The sequence below is a fragment of the Astatotilapia calliptera genome, chromosome 15 (assembly GCF_964374335.1).
Source record: "Astatotilapia calliptera chromosome 15, fAstCal68.1, whole genome shotgun sequence".
Taxonomy (NCBI): domain Eukaryota; kingdom Metazoa; phylum Chordata; class Actinopteri; order Cichliformes; family Cichlidae; genus Astatotilapia; species Astatotilapia calliptera.
This window is the reverse complement of record NC_137436.1, coordinates 22376247-22393729: the sequence shown is the minus strand read 5'-3', so window position 1 is coordinate 22393729 and position 17483 is coordinate 22376247. Positions and strand designations below refer to the sequence as shown.

The following is a 17483-nucleotide window of genomic DNA, read 5'->3' as shown; positions in this document are numbered from 1 at the left end:
CCACAATCCAGTCCATCCCATCTCATTCCATCTATTCTTCCCTCTTTCCAGGACTCCCCGAGGATCTTCCCGCCCTCATCCAGCTCTGTCTGCTCTGTTTGCAGGGTCAGTGGGTTTGCCTACAGAGAGGTTTGGACAGGAGGAGAGGGATAAAGGGGTGTGGCATGTTGACAAGTGTCTTTGATCACCGTGGGGGTTACAATCCAGTTTATTCCACCTGATCAACACTGTCTTGACCTTGTGGTCCCACACCCAGCAGAGGAGCAACTGAATCTGGGGCTCAGGGGAGGGGCAAAGGGAAACCACCAGATTTTCCCTTTTCCCATCTTAACTGTCCAGACTTTGTTTTCCTGGGGTCATTCTGGAACTTTTATAAATATTAATACAAATAATAACACCTTAGCTGTAATCCATTGTCATTTTAAGATTTGATATATGGGATAAAACAGTGCTTGAATAGTACTAAATGACTCATTATGAAACGTGTTATCCTTGAATTACCTTGAATAAACAGCATTAACAAAATCTTAACAAAATGCAGCAAAAGTCAAACTCAAAACGAGCATCAATCACTAATTTTCTTCCTTGTCCTAATTACATTTCAATGTTTCTCATTTGTCTGCATGCTGTCAAAGCAAATGACTTCTGGACTTTTGCACAGCATCCATCTGTACCACTAAAATATTTTAAAATGTATTTATACATTCTTATTTAAATTTAAATGTGTAAAAGATTGTTTTTGATTGAAAATATGTGAAAAAGAAATTACTCAGGTGTTTAAAATCACAACACTTGTGGCACTCACGTTGTACCAGCAAGTTCATTAAATGTACGCTTGCTGCCATCTGCTGTTGCTCCAGTCAGTCTTTTTCTTTTCTTTTTTCTTTTTCTTTAATGCATCAGAAAATCAACATTTTGATTATGCTTCTAGAACTAAAGAATCTTTGATAACTGCCTGACATTTTCGCTATGAAATTAAAAAAAATCCTAGTTCATATGGTGTTTAGTGTTATTATTGGTAATACATTTTCGTAAACTGCAAATATATAGTCTATCAATAAACCCCGTCATTGAAACTGGTCCACACTAGAAAAGAGTTCACAGAACTCTAAATGTTGTTTATGTCTAGAATTTGCTAAATCTTTTTTCTTTAGTTCCAGTAAGGATTTTACAGAATTGAATTAGGTCCTATTGACCACCAGAGGGCGCCAAAGCGCCATAAAAGACTACATGTTCAGTAGACTGTTTTCTGTGATTTCAGGAAAACACAAAGTAAGTAAGTAAATATCTTCAAAGCAAGAGTGTTTTCCAGGTAAATGTCAGAGGATACGTACCCATCTGTAATTATCTGGTGCTGGTTTCAGTCACATGGATAGTGTTTGGTTTGTTTGTGTTCCAGAAATGAAATATCTCAAGCTTCAAATGCCATATCACAACGTTTAGCACTTTCCCTTTTGCAAAACCCTTTGCAATCCTCTGGTGCATCCCCCAATTTAACATCTATGTGCAGATATAAATAAATCTAAAATGACATAGAGCAGTTCCAAGAATCATTGAGATGCCAAAGCAAACAAATGCTGTACAACATAAATTGATGTCTTTACATTTGTCTTCTGTCTGTCTTTGTCCGACATTTAAAAAGAAAAGGCAGGACATTCACCTGCAGGGTCAGTAGAGCAATAGAATCCTTGGTCAGCTGAAACGTGAAAACATTTGTTTTTCCATTTTGTTAATTAGCTATTTGGTCCTTGGAGACTAAAAGGCAAATCAAGTCTGAAAATAGCAGCTGGGCCTTTGGAAACCAGAGGTAATGTCTAATGCCTGTCCTCAATACATTCAATTTGCTCTTATACCAACCCATTAGAGCTGAGGGCAATCACTGCAACCCCATCGCTTCCCCTGGGAGCCTGTTACTTGCTCAGTACTCCCCCAACCATCCATAAAGGATTTGCCCCTGTAACCATCCCCAGTAACATGGTACCTTCCAATCATTGCTTTGTATGTACCTTCCAATGCACACTTTAGACAGCAGGTGCATGAGTGATGTGGCAATATTGTAGCATAAAAAGTGTAAAAAAGAAAAAGTAAGCCAAGAGGTGGCACGGCTGAGAACTCTCCTGCAGAGCATCATAACATACTTGGACCTGTTTTGTTGTGAGTGGGTGGCCATTTCATTTGTGCTAATTCAGGAGGAAATGTGCTCTCTGAAAGATGAATTTTTCACTTAAAGGCTTAAAAGACCTATTTGCATTTCTAAATGTTTTTTTTTTCTACATGCATTTCCTCTCATAGTGGCAGCATCTGAACTGAAGTGTTCAAAGATAAAACGAGGGTGTGAGAAAATAGAACCACAACTTTAACAATGTAAGTTTACACAGTTCACTTCTGACAGATGTGTGCATTTACGCCATCTGCTAAATTCTCTTGAATTTATTATAAGCAGCAAAACTGAGTTCCATCTAGAGCCATGAAGTGGCTCTTTTGGTTTCAACCATTTAAATCCAGGTCTCTCCAAGCGCAGCCTGTGGGGAGGGAGGCCAGCGACATTGACAAGCCATATCAAGTCATATTCTGGCTTTCTACAGTCATCACAACTTTTGAAAACCCATAATTAAAATGCACAACCTTATAAAAACACAAGCACGGATGGTCTAAACTTGTAAAATTACATCAAAGCATGAAAGTGGTGCATATGGATGTGATGCTTTGCTGATTTGCCGACTTCAGATTCAACATATGCAAAAGTCATCTGACAAGAACTTAGGGGATTTTGTGTATGTGCATGTGTTTGTGTGTGTGGGAGAGAGTTATGTTTACTCTTGCCAAAACCACACAGGCTCTGCTTTTGCAGGTGTAGTTCTTCAACAAGGAAACAAAAAAATGTCACTATTGATTTTTAAAAATCAAGTAAAAATTAAGTAGAAGAAAGACTCTAAGTGCATCCCCCCTACTCTCTACTTGTTTCATGTGTTGCATTTTTGTCATGACTGTGCTGCTTTTGCAGGCAGCAGCAGAGGTGACTGGGCTGCGCACTCGACCGTGTGCAGTGACACACTAAACCGGCAGAGAGACAAGCAGGCAGATACAATAGAAATTAATTCAGCTTGTTAAAGTGCAGCTGTCTGGTCAGCACTGAGCAGGTGTCACCCCTGTCATCCCCCACCCAACTTCACTCTCCACATTCATCTATTCATTTGCACTCCCCTTCCCCCATACAACCCTCTAGCTTGCTATTATAACTATCAACAGCATTTCAGTCATAAAACAACAAACAGCCATGTACTATACGACCTGTTTTACTACACAAGTAATAAATAAGTAACATAATAATTCATAATTTGTCCATTCTTGCATCTTTCTAACTAACACCTTCCTCTTTCCCTTCGTCCAGCTCCTTGTTGCTTTATTCTAGTGTGAGACCTCCCCCAGGCAGACATGAACCTACAAAAGAATATGTTAAAAACCGACTAAAACAAGCTGTTATGTGAGTGATATTTTGAGTTAATGAGGCAGTTGATGGTGCCATAAATTCTTCTGCAGGAAGAATTTAATGCATTTCATGTACGATGGCAGAAAAAAGCCAGGAATGATCTGAACAAAAGGGGAAATGAATTACTGAACTCATGCTTAGAAGCTGAGGTTGTTTCGGTGGAAAAGTCTGCTGTTTGCATTCATGTCGCCAGTTTTAGCAGTGATCTCTTCCCTTATCCTCATGACACTAACAGATTTTATATTTGATGCACTGTCATTCTTATTTTCTGCCGTAGATAACACATAACTCTAAAATGCAAAAAAACAGGTTCACTCTACAAATTCAAACTGAGCAGATGGGAGGGTTTGTAGGTCAATTCTTTGATGTTTTGGGGGAATTTAAATAACCCATGGACGAGGTTACATTCTTCCAAATAGCATTTAATGAGCGAATGCATATTTTATTTAAGACATTTAATAAATTACCTTAAAACTTGCACTGATTTCACATGAAATGTAAATGAAATATCAAACACTTTAAGTATTTTTTTTTATAAAAAGTGTTTAGAAAGCTTTAGAACATATGTGATATACAGTATGGAGATAAAAATGTACAGAAAACACAGACAAACAAGAACCCAGGACAGGATGGCTTTGTGACAGGACATATTTTAATTCAGTGAAGTCTTCATTATGATTCTTAGTTCATATTTCTTATGAAATCCCAGCAAGGCGAGGAAAAATACAAAGCTACAGCACATTTTCTATCATTTCCTTCATCAAAAATTACATTAAATTTAAAGTTAAATTCAAATTAAAGTTAACCCATGCATAATTTCAGATATAAAACCTACACACAAACGGTTCTTTAAGGTGAAACAGAGAAAGAAGAAGGTGACATAGAGGTTCCCAACTTTCCGTCGGGCCTCCAAAGCCCAGAACCCCTCCCTGTCTTCAGCATTTACCTTCATCTTATTGCCCTACACCCGTTCATTTGAGTTGCCTGCTCTCTCCTCCGCTGAGCATCCTTTTTTACAGCTATTCTCCATCTCTTTGCCACCTGGCCCTCTCTCCCCTCCCTTCGTTCCTCGTTGCATCTGTTGTCTTTCCATCTTACACTCTACCCCCACCCCTTTCCCCCTTCCTCCCCGCCGGTGGTGACCGTACACCGACCGGATCACAGACTCTTGTTGTCAGTCACTTTCCCGGCGAACAGACGGCAGCAGCAACAGCAGCAGGCGGAGCGGAGACGGCAATCCCCCCACACGCACACATCTACCCCACCCCTTTCAAAAAACAAAAAAAAAAAACAAAAAACGGAGGCAGGAGGGGAACAAAACCTTGCGGGACACCTGTGCTGCTGGATTCCCTCTTTTGGGGCTTTCATGAACATTATTAGAAACCTAAATTCACACCCAGTTTTTGGGTTATGTGGACGAGCAGCGGAGATCAGTAAAACTGGGATGTAGACGCAGAAAAAAGCGGCCAAATCTGCTTCGATTGGACTGTGGCGAAGCCGTCGGCGGCACCACCAGTAGCACCAGCACCAGTATTGGTCGGTCGGCGGATGGAGATGCGTTGTGAAGGCGGAGGGATGATGATGATGATGATGATATAGCAGGTTGCTGCAGGGTCGTGCCGCATTGCCTGGCCGCCGCGAGCGACGCCGGGGAGTCGGTGATGCTGTCATCGTCATTGTGCCACAGAAAGAGAGAGAAAGACAGGAGAGGCTCTGACATGGAGGGAAGCGGATGTCTGTCGACTCCGAGCTCAGGCCGCCCGGATCAGCAGGTTGGATGTACCGCCTGAAGGCTGGAGGACCTGATTCATGATATACATGGTGGGAAATTGTGATAAAGTTGAATTCTTTGTGGTGGAACTGATTTTTTTCTGTGCGCAAAAAGTGAATGGCCCATATGTTGATTATGCATCACAGGAGCATCATAGCAGCTGCGTGTGTGCCAGTTCAGGGTGGATTACGTCTACAGAGCAGCAGGCCTCCATCTGAAGTCAGCTACTGATCAGGAAAGCGTGAAGAAAACACTTCAGTATACTTTCTTACCCTGTTGCTGCTCCGGGGGTAACCATTTGTACTGGTGTTTCATTGGAAGCTGGTGTGGTGTGATCCCCCGTGGAGGGACAGCTGTTGCAAAAGATGACTCACTTACAGGCTGGTTTGTCTCCAGAGACCCTGGAGAAGGCCAAGGTAGAGCTGAAAGAAAACCCTGAGACTTTACACCAGGACATCCAGGAGGTCAGGGACATGATCATCACCAGACCGGACATCGGGTTCCTCAGGACAGACGATGCGTTTATCCTCAGATTCCTCCGAGCCAGGAAATTCAATCACTTTGAGGCGTTCCGGCTGCTGGCACAGTATTTTGAGTACAGACAGCAAAACCTAGACATGTTCAAGAACTTGAAAGCAACTGACCCGGGCATTAAGCAGGCCCTGAAGGATGGTTTCCCTGGCGTGCTCTCCAATCTGGACAGATATGGCAGGAAAATATTGGTCCTGTTCGCTGCCAACTGGGACCAGAGCAGGTAACAAAGAGGGGTTGTTATTAATGAGAAGAAAAAAGGGCTTTTGGAGAGTAGAAATCAGTGTTTTAATCTTTATAAAGTGGAGACTGGTTTATGGAACTGTCTATTCAGCACCACACAGCTGTTGTTTACTAGGAAACTACAAGAACTCTTTAACCAACTAAATAATCTTTATGGAAATATTAAAATAAAAGTATGAAATCCAAAATAATAAAAACACATGTAGCTAAATATCCATATATATCACCCATACACTGTGTAAATGCTGAGCTCATTTCCTGGCAAGGATTTTAAGATGGGAGGACATTTAGTGAGGTGGCCCACTGATGTTGGACTAATTGGCTCAGGGTCAGCATTCCAGTTCATCCCAAAGGTGCTGTCTGGGCTGTGTCCAGTCACAGCACACTGTCTGCAGCGTGATGATGAAGCGTAATACCTTTTTTTTTTAATGAGGACTGAGAGGTAGCCTATCCCAAATCACAAATCACAGCCTCACACCAGAGGTCTGTGGACAGGGGGGAGGGTGTACAGTACAGTTTGTACTTATTTATAATTTATTTCAGCATAAACACACAATGTCAAATATTCTCAAGTCTGGCTGCATGGTTTTTAGTCTTTTTACCCAAGCTGGGGAAATGGCTCTGGTCACCTGGTCTACAGTTTTGCCCCAGACTTAAATATCCAAACAACTATAAAAAAACAAAACAAAAACTGAGCTGTAATAGCTTAGCAGGCCATTGAAGATGTGACTGTATGTCTCCCTCAGGATGAACTGTTTTCAATTTGATTTCGATTTTGGTGATCAAATCTTTATTTTGTAGATACAACACAGGCAGAATTTTGTGTTCCTTGCAGTTTACTTTGGTTTATCACCAAATAATGTCAGGCAGTAAACTAAAGTTACACTGATCAGTTTTATTTTTGAATGTCTTTGACTGATATAAGATTTATACAGGCTCTGTTGCATTTATTGCTAAGTAACAAAGTTAGCATACTACTAATATGTTCAAACTAAACAGTGAATATATTCAGCATGTTTGCATGACTGTAAAGCAGAACCTTCCCATCCAGTAAAAAGCAGTTTAACAGACACCAAAAAGACTTTTATAGATGTCTGAAAAATACTCAAATTAGTTTTTACAGGCATTTTCTCACTTTGTTGACATGGCTACAAAAATGTTTACATCTAAATTTGGTTAAAATGGTACATCGTTCTCTGCAATCTCCTCAGCAGATTTAAACTGTTTCTCGGGGCCAGTAATACTTTTTTAAGTTTGCTTATTTGAAGAAATAAAAAAGGCTAGGTGTGATCTGTATGTCTAAATAATGGTCTAAACCAAATTTAACCCAATTTTAGTTTCAGACCTTCGGTATAATCAACAGAGAATTACAGAGTGGGTAACCATGAGTTGATGAAAAGCTGATGTTAGGTTGAATTTAGTTCTTTGCAATGGCCATAAAATATATATTTTTTTCACCTTTCACTTTCCAAATAAGTTTAGTTTCAATGTATAAATACGTTTAAATGGCTGGTTGACCAGATTAAACCCAGAAAACAACACCCACGTCTCGTGTTCTGGGGCCTTGTCTTGTTATCTTATGACGCCTTGAAATGAAGTGTTGGTTTCTTGCACGTGTTTGTCACATCCTGTATTCATCTTATGCCTCATGTGCCCTATACTGTAAATCATCTCAAGACCTTTCAGGGCCTGGCTTATTCACCCACTGTGGCTTATTTCAGGGGAAAATCTTTGTAATTACAACTATCAGATAGTAACAGGTTTAAATAGAACATGGTAAATGGACTGGTTCTTATATCGCGCTTTTCTACTCTACCGGAGCACTCAAAGCACTTTAGGCTTTAGATATGAATGTTTACGCTTTAGATAAAGTGGTGTCAGAGTACTTAATTCAGTAACATAGGGGCTGTTAGATACCCCTCATTACTCTGTGTTTATATCCTTACAATTGTAGTCAATAAAATAACAAATTAATGTAAAATTAAGTGCTGAAATTACATTTCCTCAACATTTTAGGGATGAATCTGCAGACAGCATTTGTGTATTTTTTTGTTATATTTTTTCATTAGTCTGTATTACTGTCACTATTCATTCACAGAGTCTAGTGCTTTACTGTCTCATAAATAACAGCACAGACTGAGCCAGACTGGTTCAAGGCTAGAAACTTGACTCATATTAAAGCTCTAAGTTGCAGTTTATTTGGCTTCAATATAGAATCGGGCTTGTTTATTGTTTTGGATATAACCAGAATCTGTAGAGACGTCCACCATCTGTTCCATATGTCTGATTACACAACAAATAATTTACCGTGTATCTAATAAAAAACAAGGAAATAACAATAACCCGACAGATCTCGCTCGCTTTCGCATGACTTTGATCACATAAACTACACATAGTGTGATAAAACCTTTATGTTTTAGTGTGGTGTCAAGTAGAAAAAGTTTGCAAGTTTTAATTGCATTCATAAGATTAAAATAAAATAAATGATTGATCGCTCCTCTCTGAACATGAATCAGTTTGTGAAATCTGTCTGGGTGTTTCATGTTATGCTTTTGTTTCTGTCCAGTGCAGTTTAGAAAGACTTAAAAGCTATGTTGGATATTCTGGATATATTATTAGTAGTCTCAACTAGTAGACGCCTCAACTTGTGCCCGCAATTATGAAAAGGACATCTGTTTTGCTGCCTGATAAGCTAATTAAAAAGTACATTATCTGTAGACTAAGGCAATAGGTTTCTTGATAAGGAAGCAGAGAAAGATGAAGAGCGAGATAAGATAATGAAGGGCAACAACAAACAGGAAAAAAAGCACAAGTGTTAAATAGGTACGTGAAGCATCTGAGGTATCAGCTGGATGAAAACCCACAGGGATGGACGAAAGTAGCACCAGGGACCACACAGTCACCAATGACAGCAATTAAAATGTCCCTGAAAACACCCAGCAGATACATTTGAGCTTTTTCACAACCATTTTGTGGCACAAAGGAACTAAAGACCTATAATTAATTCATGACCAAATTAAATTGAGTGAAGGTTATCAATAAATTTTACTGACAAAGTTGTGTCAGGCTGATTCAGAGATACCGTCTACAGCTCTTTCATGAGATTTATGAATGAGGGCAGTTCAGCACTCTTGTCTTTTAACTGATTCAAGTAACATTTTTTATTTAATAAATTCTTTAGTCAATGTTAGCAAATGTCAAAGGCTTTATCAAAGTTTGTCATGAGCGAGTTTGATGTCCGCGGTGTTGACCCGTCTAATCAGAACTCAAACCAGAGATTTTTTTTTATCTTGCAATCAAATGCTGCAATAAATCCTCGAATTTGAGAAAGTGTAGCTGGGAGATGTTTGATATTTTCAACTTTTAACTTTACAAATGTCCTTCATCTCCTTAGCTCGTTAAACCATCAATATATATACTTTTTTTCATTTCTCTTCATGACTGTAAAATCTGTTCTGCTATTTTGTTAAATTAAAAGCTATCTTACATTCGTCTCAGATACACGTTTGTGGACATACTGAGGGCTATCTTGCTGTCACTGGAATCTATGATAGAAGATCCCGAGCTGCAGGTCAACGGCTTCATCCTCATCATTGACTGGAGTAACTTCACCTTCAAGCAGGCATCCAAACTGACTCCCAGCATGCTGCGACTGGCGATTGAGGGACTACAGGTAAGGAGCTGGGTTGGATCTGACTCTGACTCCAGAGCTGCAGTTTGCATCCCGAAACATGAAAATGATTTATTTGATCCTGAACCAGAATTGTTCTTAAATCCTGTACGAAAAGCTTTAGTTTCATTTTGTTTCACACTTTACAATCATATCGAATGTCCTAATATGTTAGTGGCAAATTATTCTTATTTCCTGAATATATTTGACACTAGAGCAAAAAGTTAGCAACTTATACATCGATTAACATAGTAAATAGGATAAATATCCTATATTCTAAGCTTCTACAATTATAGTCTTGTCCCTGACCAACTTTATTTTCCCTCTTCTGTAAAATCGTAAGCTTTACTTTTCTCTAAAGTACTATTTTTGATTTTGCTACAGCACCGGAACAAACCTCCAGCCCTCTTTCCATCATCCTCTCTGCAGTCGAAATGTTCCACTTAGGAACAAGTCAAGCACCGTGTTAAAGCTGTGAGCTTCTTTAAATCGCATGAGGAAAAAAATAATGACATTTCCATTTTGATTACGCACTGCTGGGTATTTCTTCTTCTTCTTCTTCTTTTCAAGCCTCATTTGGCAGGTAGATGATGTAAAAAAAAGTGATTTTTACTGGTTGTCAGTTTGCTAATAAGAGGTGGTATTCCAGCTTTTATCGTGTAAACAGAGAAATGAAGTGAGATATGACATTTATATTATTATAGTTACGATTTTTTTCATGGCATGAAAACGCATTAGTCTTCTTAGCCGTCACAAACACCTTTAACGTTATTACTGAAATAGGTTACGGGAGAAAAGACTCACAGGCAGCATATAGCGCTGTCCTCGTGTCACTAGCCAAACCCGAGAGGAAAGGTCTTGCTTATTGCTGTGTTTGGGTGACAATTACTCGTGTTGTGGTGACATAAATCTGTCTGTAGTCACATTAGGGGATTTGTCTTCTTTATGGGGACAAAGTGCCCATAACATACATCAAAGTTTAAGATAAGGTTAGGACAAAGGGTTGGTAAGTAAGAGTTACTTCTGAATGAACTAAATGAAAGTCAATGTAATGTTCTCTGAAATCTTGGAAAAATTTGTGTGTGTGTGTGTGTGTGTACATAGATAAGGGAGGTTGTTATTGCTTTCTCGACATCTCTGTGAATCATCTGCCAATTTGTGTTGAGCCCCATTAGTCAAGTGAAATCTAAGGGGAAGTGTTTCTTGAGGGAAGTGTTGAGTGAGACGCAGCGTGGTCTGAGAAATTACCTGATATGTCTGTGATGGATACCAAAGTGTCACAACTGCATCGTTTGAGTTTTACACTTAATTTGGATCCTGTGGTTTTTTTCTTGCAAATTCCCTGAGGGTAAAACAAGCACGACAGAAGCTTTCCGTATACCTCTGTGAGAATAGAGTGTTTACCTTCCAAAAATCTAATGTTGCTGCTGATAAACAGGACCTGCATCAAACCCTCTTTTGAATATAAAGAAGGCTGAGAGTAATGACGGTTATCAAATTACCTTACCTTTGTAGTTGGTACTGTGTAAAAGGCCTCCATAGCAACAGCTGTTGTTGTTTGGTCCATAGGAGACTTGTTGGTCGTGTTACCTGTGATTTTAGGGGTTTGAGCATGATGACAATATATATGTTTCACTTCAGAGAGAAATAAAATGTAGAAATCATCCAGTGCTGTAATGACTGGTGACTTTTCGCAGCTACATTTTGAATGATTGAACCGGTGCTTCTGATATTCTGGAAACCAAGCCGAAAACAGAAGATTTTCTTTCAAATAATGACAGGAAACATTGATCAGTAACATGAAATTCTCACTGTATAATTTACACTCAGCGGACAGTTTGTTAAGTTCACCTTCCCAGATCTGCTTCAATTCTTCATGGCATAGATTCAAAAAAGTGTTGAGCCACATAAACGCTGGCTGCACATCCACAATGTGAATCTCCCATTTCACCACACCCTAAATGTGCTCTGTTGGATTGAGATCTAGTGACAGTGAGTTTGAGTACAGCAAACTCATTGTCAGGCACAACCAGTTTGAGATGATCTGACCTTTATGACATGTTGTGTTATCCTGCTGAAAGCAGCTGTCATAAGATGGGTACAGTGTGGTCAGAAGGGATGGAAACAGTCAGCAAAAATACTGAGGTAGGCTGTGACATTTAAACAATGCTCAGGTGGTGCAAAGGGCCCAAAATGTGCCAAGATCCAACATCAGAACTGGGCAGGATGGGTCCATGCTTTCATGTTGTTTAGACCACAGTCTGACTACCATCCAAATGTCAGCAGAAATCAAAACTTCTCAGACCTGACAATGTTTTTCCAAGCTTCTCTCATCCAGTGTTGGTGACCCAGTGTTGCAGCTTGAGTTTCCTGTTCATAACTGATACGTGTGATGGTGTGGACTTTACTGCTGTAGCTCATCTTCTTAGAGGTTTGATGTGTTGTATGTTAAAAGATGCTCTTCTGGTTGTGATGAGTGGTTATTTGAGTTACTGTTGCCCTCTTATCAGCTTATAACAGTCTGAACAGTCTGAACTGTTTACATGCCTAAAAGCATTTTGTAACTGTTGTGTGTATTTACGTGTATATTAGGGTGGTTAGGGTTGCAGTGGTCTGGTAATGTTAATATCATGGCTTTGTACCAAATTATACAGAATTGTACACTTTTTTGTATCATTATACACATTATAATGATAGAATTAATTAATTAATTATCATTTACCCTTTGCTTTTTCTTATGAATTATGTGTTGGAGATAGTCTCAGGGTTCACTGGTCAGTTGTTTGGTCAACATACTTCCATCTGGCCAAATTCTCATTGGTCTAAATATAGGTGACTAGTCTTATTGTCACTAGTTGGCAAAATCCTGCTATTTTGCAAACTAATCAGCAATTCTTCTTAGAAGAGACTGAACTATGCTCCCTAAAGTCACATTTCTACTAATCCCCACAAAGACAAAGACGTTAGCAAAGTGCATTTCTTCTTTAGCCGGATACTTTGATGCTCCTTTCCACCTCCTCCACTTTCTGTAAACATTAGTTTTCTGCTGTCAGCACACAGTTGATGTGGTATGTTGGTGAGGGAAAAATCCTCCCTTTTTTCAAGGGGAGGAAATAACTGTAGACTCAAGCCAGTGCATCACTGTGATGAGTCCATACATAACACATTTCTGACGGCTCTCCAGACACAGATTAGAGCCTGAATTATTGATGGGAGCTATTAGCTGAGCCCTGAGTCATTCCTAACTGTGCGACTGCTTGGCCGAATGGATGTTCATCGCTTGGTGCAGAAAACAACGAAAATAGGTGCGATAAGGTGGTTTAATTGGTTTTACTTTGAGAAATAAAATGCAAAAAGAAAAACTAGACACTGAAATCGAAATGGCTGTGGTGATCAATTCAGTCTTATTTTTCTCAGGATATGAAAAGAAGAATATAATTTCTGATGGCCTATGGCCTTTACTTTCCTATTGTCAGCATTTTTTTTTAATTACCGCAAATGCCATAAAGTACCAATGTATCCTGCGAACAGTTATTGTGTTTGTGCATGTGTCCCGTGCCTCATATGCTTTATTTCTTTGTCCCACTGAGCTACATTAAAGCCTAAACAATATTAAAAAATCCATCATTGTGCCACCTTAATTAATATGTTCCTGAATAACACGAGTACACTCTTACACTTGTTTGTTTTGACTCAGTCACACAAACAAACGCTGTCCTGGTGTGTTGAATATTAATTGGAGCCACAAATACGTATTAGTTCACAGCTAAAAATACATAGGACCCTACACACGTAGTTTTCTCTGTTTTTGTAAATTTTGCTAAATGATAATAAGGAGAATACACATACCACTACTTAAAACCTGAACTACATACTTTTCTTGTTTAAAAGTCAGAAGACTCCAGTATACTCGGAGCAGAGGGCCTTTTAAATGAACCCAAATTCAAAAGCTAATAAAGGATCGTGCTGCAAGTTAGGTGCATATAAATTGCATTTGTGGCACAATTTTCCCCAAATAATAATTTTTAATCCAAATTAGGAAATGCATTAAATATTACATTTCAGCCTCTGTACAGCAGAATTAAGCCTGAATCATTCCCACACACTCAGAGAGAGATCTGAATACTGTTAAACAGTCAGTGAGTCACTTCAGTCTGAGCAGGTTTGGTTGTGAATCTTTAAACCATTAAGTGCACTGAAAGCAGCTGACTCACACTAATGTACGGAGCTTTTTTGGGTGTGAGAATTTGAAGTAGTTTCAGGCTGATTTATGGTAAATGGTAAATGGCCTGTATTTGTATAGCGCTTTTCTAGTCCCTAAGGACCCCAAAGCGCTTTACACAACCTGTCATCCACCCATTCACACACACATTCACACACTGGTGATGACAAGCTACATTGTAGCCACAGCCACCCTGGGGCGCACTGACAGAGGCGAGGCTGCCGGACACTGGCGCCACCGGGCCCTCTGACCACCACCAGTAGGCAACGGGTGAAGTGTCTTGCCCAAGGACACAACGACCGAGACTGTCCAAGCCGGGGCTCAAACCGGCAACCTTCCGATTACAAGGCGAACTCCCAACTCTTGAGCCACGATCGCCCCAAATTTACACCAAATGCATCCCTGAGTTAAACTTTTCTGCACGTCAGCAACTTCATACGCTGCTGTCCATGTTTCTCTTTGTTTCTAAAGACTTTTCAGTTCGTTCTGCAGGATTTTCTGACGTCGATATGAACTGACACCAACGAGACATGTAAAAGCAGCTACAAGCATGCAGTATCATTAGTGTTTTAGAGGAACTGTTATCAATCTCAAAACCAAAAGGGGTGAACGTTTGTTTATTTTAGGTTTTGGTTAATCTCTTGTTTTCTTGCATGGTTTTCAGTAGTGCTGTGACCACAATTCACTGCATGTTCCACACTTCCTTCCTATCAGCTGAAAAACAGGCTGAATATGTAACTACGGCAAATCAATTCCACTTACCTTGAAATTAATTCAAATTGAGCTTGACAGTTGAGTTTGCCTTTCGGTGGATAAATAATCTTAACCATCCCAAAATAAGCTAGTTTGACATTCTTGAATTGGTGCTCAAACTGCTTCGTCTGTGCTTTAAAGTTTGTCATGGCAACCCTGATAGTGTTAGTTTTAAGGAAATAGCATGTAGGCCACATGCAGTGGGATCCAAATTTGTAGCTCAGTATTGTGAACAGATCACAGAAGAAGCAAGTCTGGATCCCTGCTGGGGCCCCTTCGAGGGCTCTGTGTTCATTTTTATATCTGCAAATACACGACTGATTGTGTTTTTCTGAGGATTATCTTTTGGGCTTTTATTTATTTTTTTATTATTTTTCTCTGTAAGTGCAAATCCAAGACGCACACAGGAAATATGGGGGGACAGCGATAGTGATGGGGTCATTTATTCTGTCTTACTCCATGACCCATTATCACTGACTGTTAAAGAGAATAAACAACATACTCTCTGCTTTGTTGTGATTGTGTGGAGGATCATGCTAGCCATTAAGGGTTTATCAGCATGACTGCACAAATATGATCAGCAAATTCAACGTTTCTGCCAGTTCTTTACAAACCACGTTCCAGGCTTAAGTTGACCCCCTGCTGGGTCTTTGACTGGAGATTTATATTTTCTTAGCCTAAAGCTATAACCGTTAAGTTAGCTAATTAATCCCGCTCCTGTTTTTTTTTTTCAACATTAACAACAAAAAAAACCTAAACCAATGTGTATACTGTCTTTAGCTATTATGTGTCCACTTCTGTCCAATGATTAAGACAGCCTATCTCGTTCATTGATGAATGCTAACAACATTATAAGCCTTTATGGTATTCTATGAATGGCTGTAAGAAATGAAGTATACCCAATTTCAGTTACATGTAGATCCACTTTGAGCAGGAATAATTTGAAGTAACTGTGCTCTGTATGACTGTTCATAAACAATGATGCTCATAAACATCATTGTTTATGAGCATTTGTTTACACAGCTTTCATCTGGGCGTTTAATTTGGGTTGAGGTCTAGATTTTGACTGAACCTTTGCAACACCTTCATTCTCAGTTTGGGCCAAGCTGCCTGACAGATGACCTCATATTTCACTCTAGAATACTTTAGGATACAGAGGAGGTCATAGTTGGCTGTGCTGTGCTTGGCAGCTGGTACGAGGTGTTTGCGTTGATATGTTGTGTTCGGTTTTTGCCAAATGTGGCACAGCATCGCTAAACAACTTCACTTTGGTTTATAGGCTCACCGTGTTGACATAAGACACGATGCTGCTGCAGTATGTTTAAACCCAAGAAAGTGGCATTGCATCAGTGTACTCATGTGGTACTCTGATGCAGCACATCCTTTTCATCTGCTCCTGTCTTTCCCTTCTAAAACGTTTGGTCAGCTGACCTGTCAGACATTAGTTTATGTAACACGTAATACCTCTTTTCCACCCACAGTTGGTCCCAACTTTTGGCCTTTTTTTGGTGATGTTGTGTTTAGACCAGCTTTTTGGTACCTTCAGGTGGAAATGAATGGGATTCATTCTAGATTTGGCAGTGGCATGATCTTAAATCAATGAACGGCCCTTTAAGAGCCATCAGTTAGAAACTCTAACATGATGAAAATATGAGTAAGGCAGTGGCTCATTTTGAAGGCGCACCAAACTAGCTCCTGGTCGAGAATCAAACCAGAGTGTTAAACACCAGTTTAGGTATGTTATAGAAAAAAGCCTGGATCCTAAAACAGTGTGTCTCAGGCAGTTCAGCAGCAGTTAGACAGTGAGTATCTCCTTTTATACAAACTTTGCAAAATGTTTTATGTGCACAAAAAGTGTGACACAATAAAGGAAACAAAAACAGCAGAAAGTTGATATAATGGACACTTTTAAAGAAGCATGGCCGTAAGTCTCTGAGATTTCTTGTCATTGTGGTTTGCAGATTTTGAAGTCTAAAGGTTTGGAATACATGTGTGAAATATCTTCTTCAGTGATTGTAGATCTTATGTTGTGTGTCTTCTACCATCTTTTTTCTTACACACCTAGAAAAACAATCCTTCCAGTTGTGGTTTTTTTTAATGTTTTTATTTTTTTGCCCTGCTTACCGATTTATGTCAGAACACAGTCAACGGGGCAAGAGTTCTGAGTTAGTATCTGATGCAACAGCGTTTGTGTCCTTAAGCTGAACTTCTCTGCAGTCTTTGTTTAATGTGCTGCTTCATTGTTTGCTGCAGACAGATGGTGCTCTTTGGGATTTGTGTTCCTATGCCTATAAGAACATACAACACAGTTCATGACTGATTTACTCGACTGTGTGAAGCACTACCTTCCACTTACATTTCTTTGTGTGTAAATTAGATTACATTCAAGTGTCATAAGAAACACAGGAGGTAATAAAGTGTGCGCAAAATGGGATTCAAACCCATCCTGACATAATCCTCCAGGATTACAGTGTTACAGAGGGATTAGAGCTGTGTGGTACTGTGTGGTTCTTTAAGGGTGTTCTTCTCAAAAGTATGATTTAAAGTAATATATGAACAGGTTTTACATGAAAAAACAGTTCAAGAAAAGTCATACAAATGACTTTAGAGATTTTTAAGGCAGGTTAAAAAACAGAGGAACATTGAAAAATCTTAAAACAAGAAAAGCATTAAACATTTAGTTGTGGACACACTACCACTAAAGTAAGAAATTATATTTTCTTAGCTCTTCATCTTGTTGACAGATTTTATTGTCTACACTGACATTATTTCTGTGTCATGAGTGTAACATGTTGTATCATAC

General features: G+C 39.4%; 1 protein-coding gene across 2 annotated transcripts in view; it reads left to right on the top strand.

Annotated features, from left to right (window-relative positions):
• Positions 1–4666: 4666 nt before the first annotated feature.
• The window catches only part of clvs2 (clavesin 2), a 39671-nt gene continuing 26854 nt past the window's right edge, over positions 4667–17483 (top strand). The window contains exons 1-3 of one of the 2 annotated variants that reach the window (XM_080289654.1): positions 4667–5311; positions 5408–6015; positions 9534–9708. In XM_080289654.1, the coding sequence (XP_080145780.1) occupies positions 5627–6015; positions 9534–9708 (564 nt within the window). In that variant the 5' untranslated portion in view covers positions 4667–5311; positions 5408–5626. Of the gene's footprint in view, positions 6016–9533; positions 9709–17483 lie in introns of both variants that reach the window. The other variant, XM_026194259.2, reaches the window with a different exon arrangement.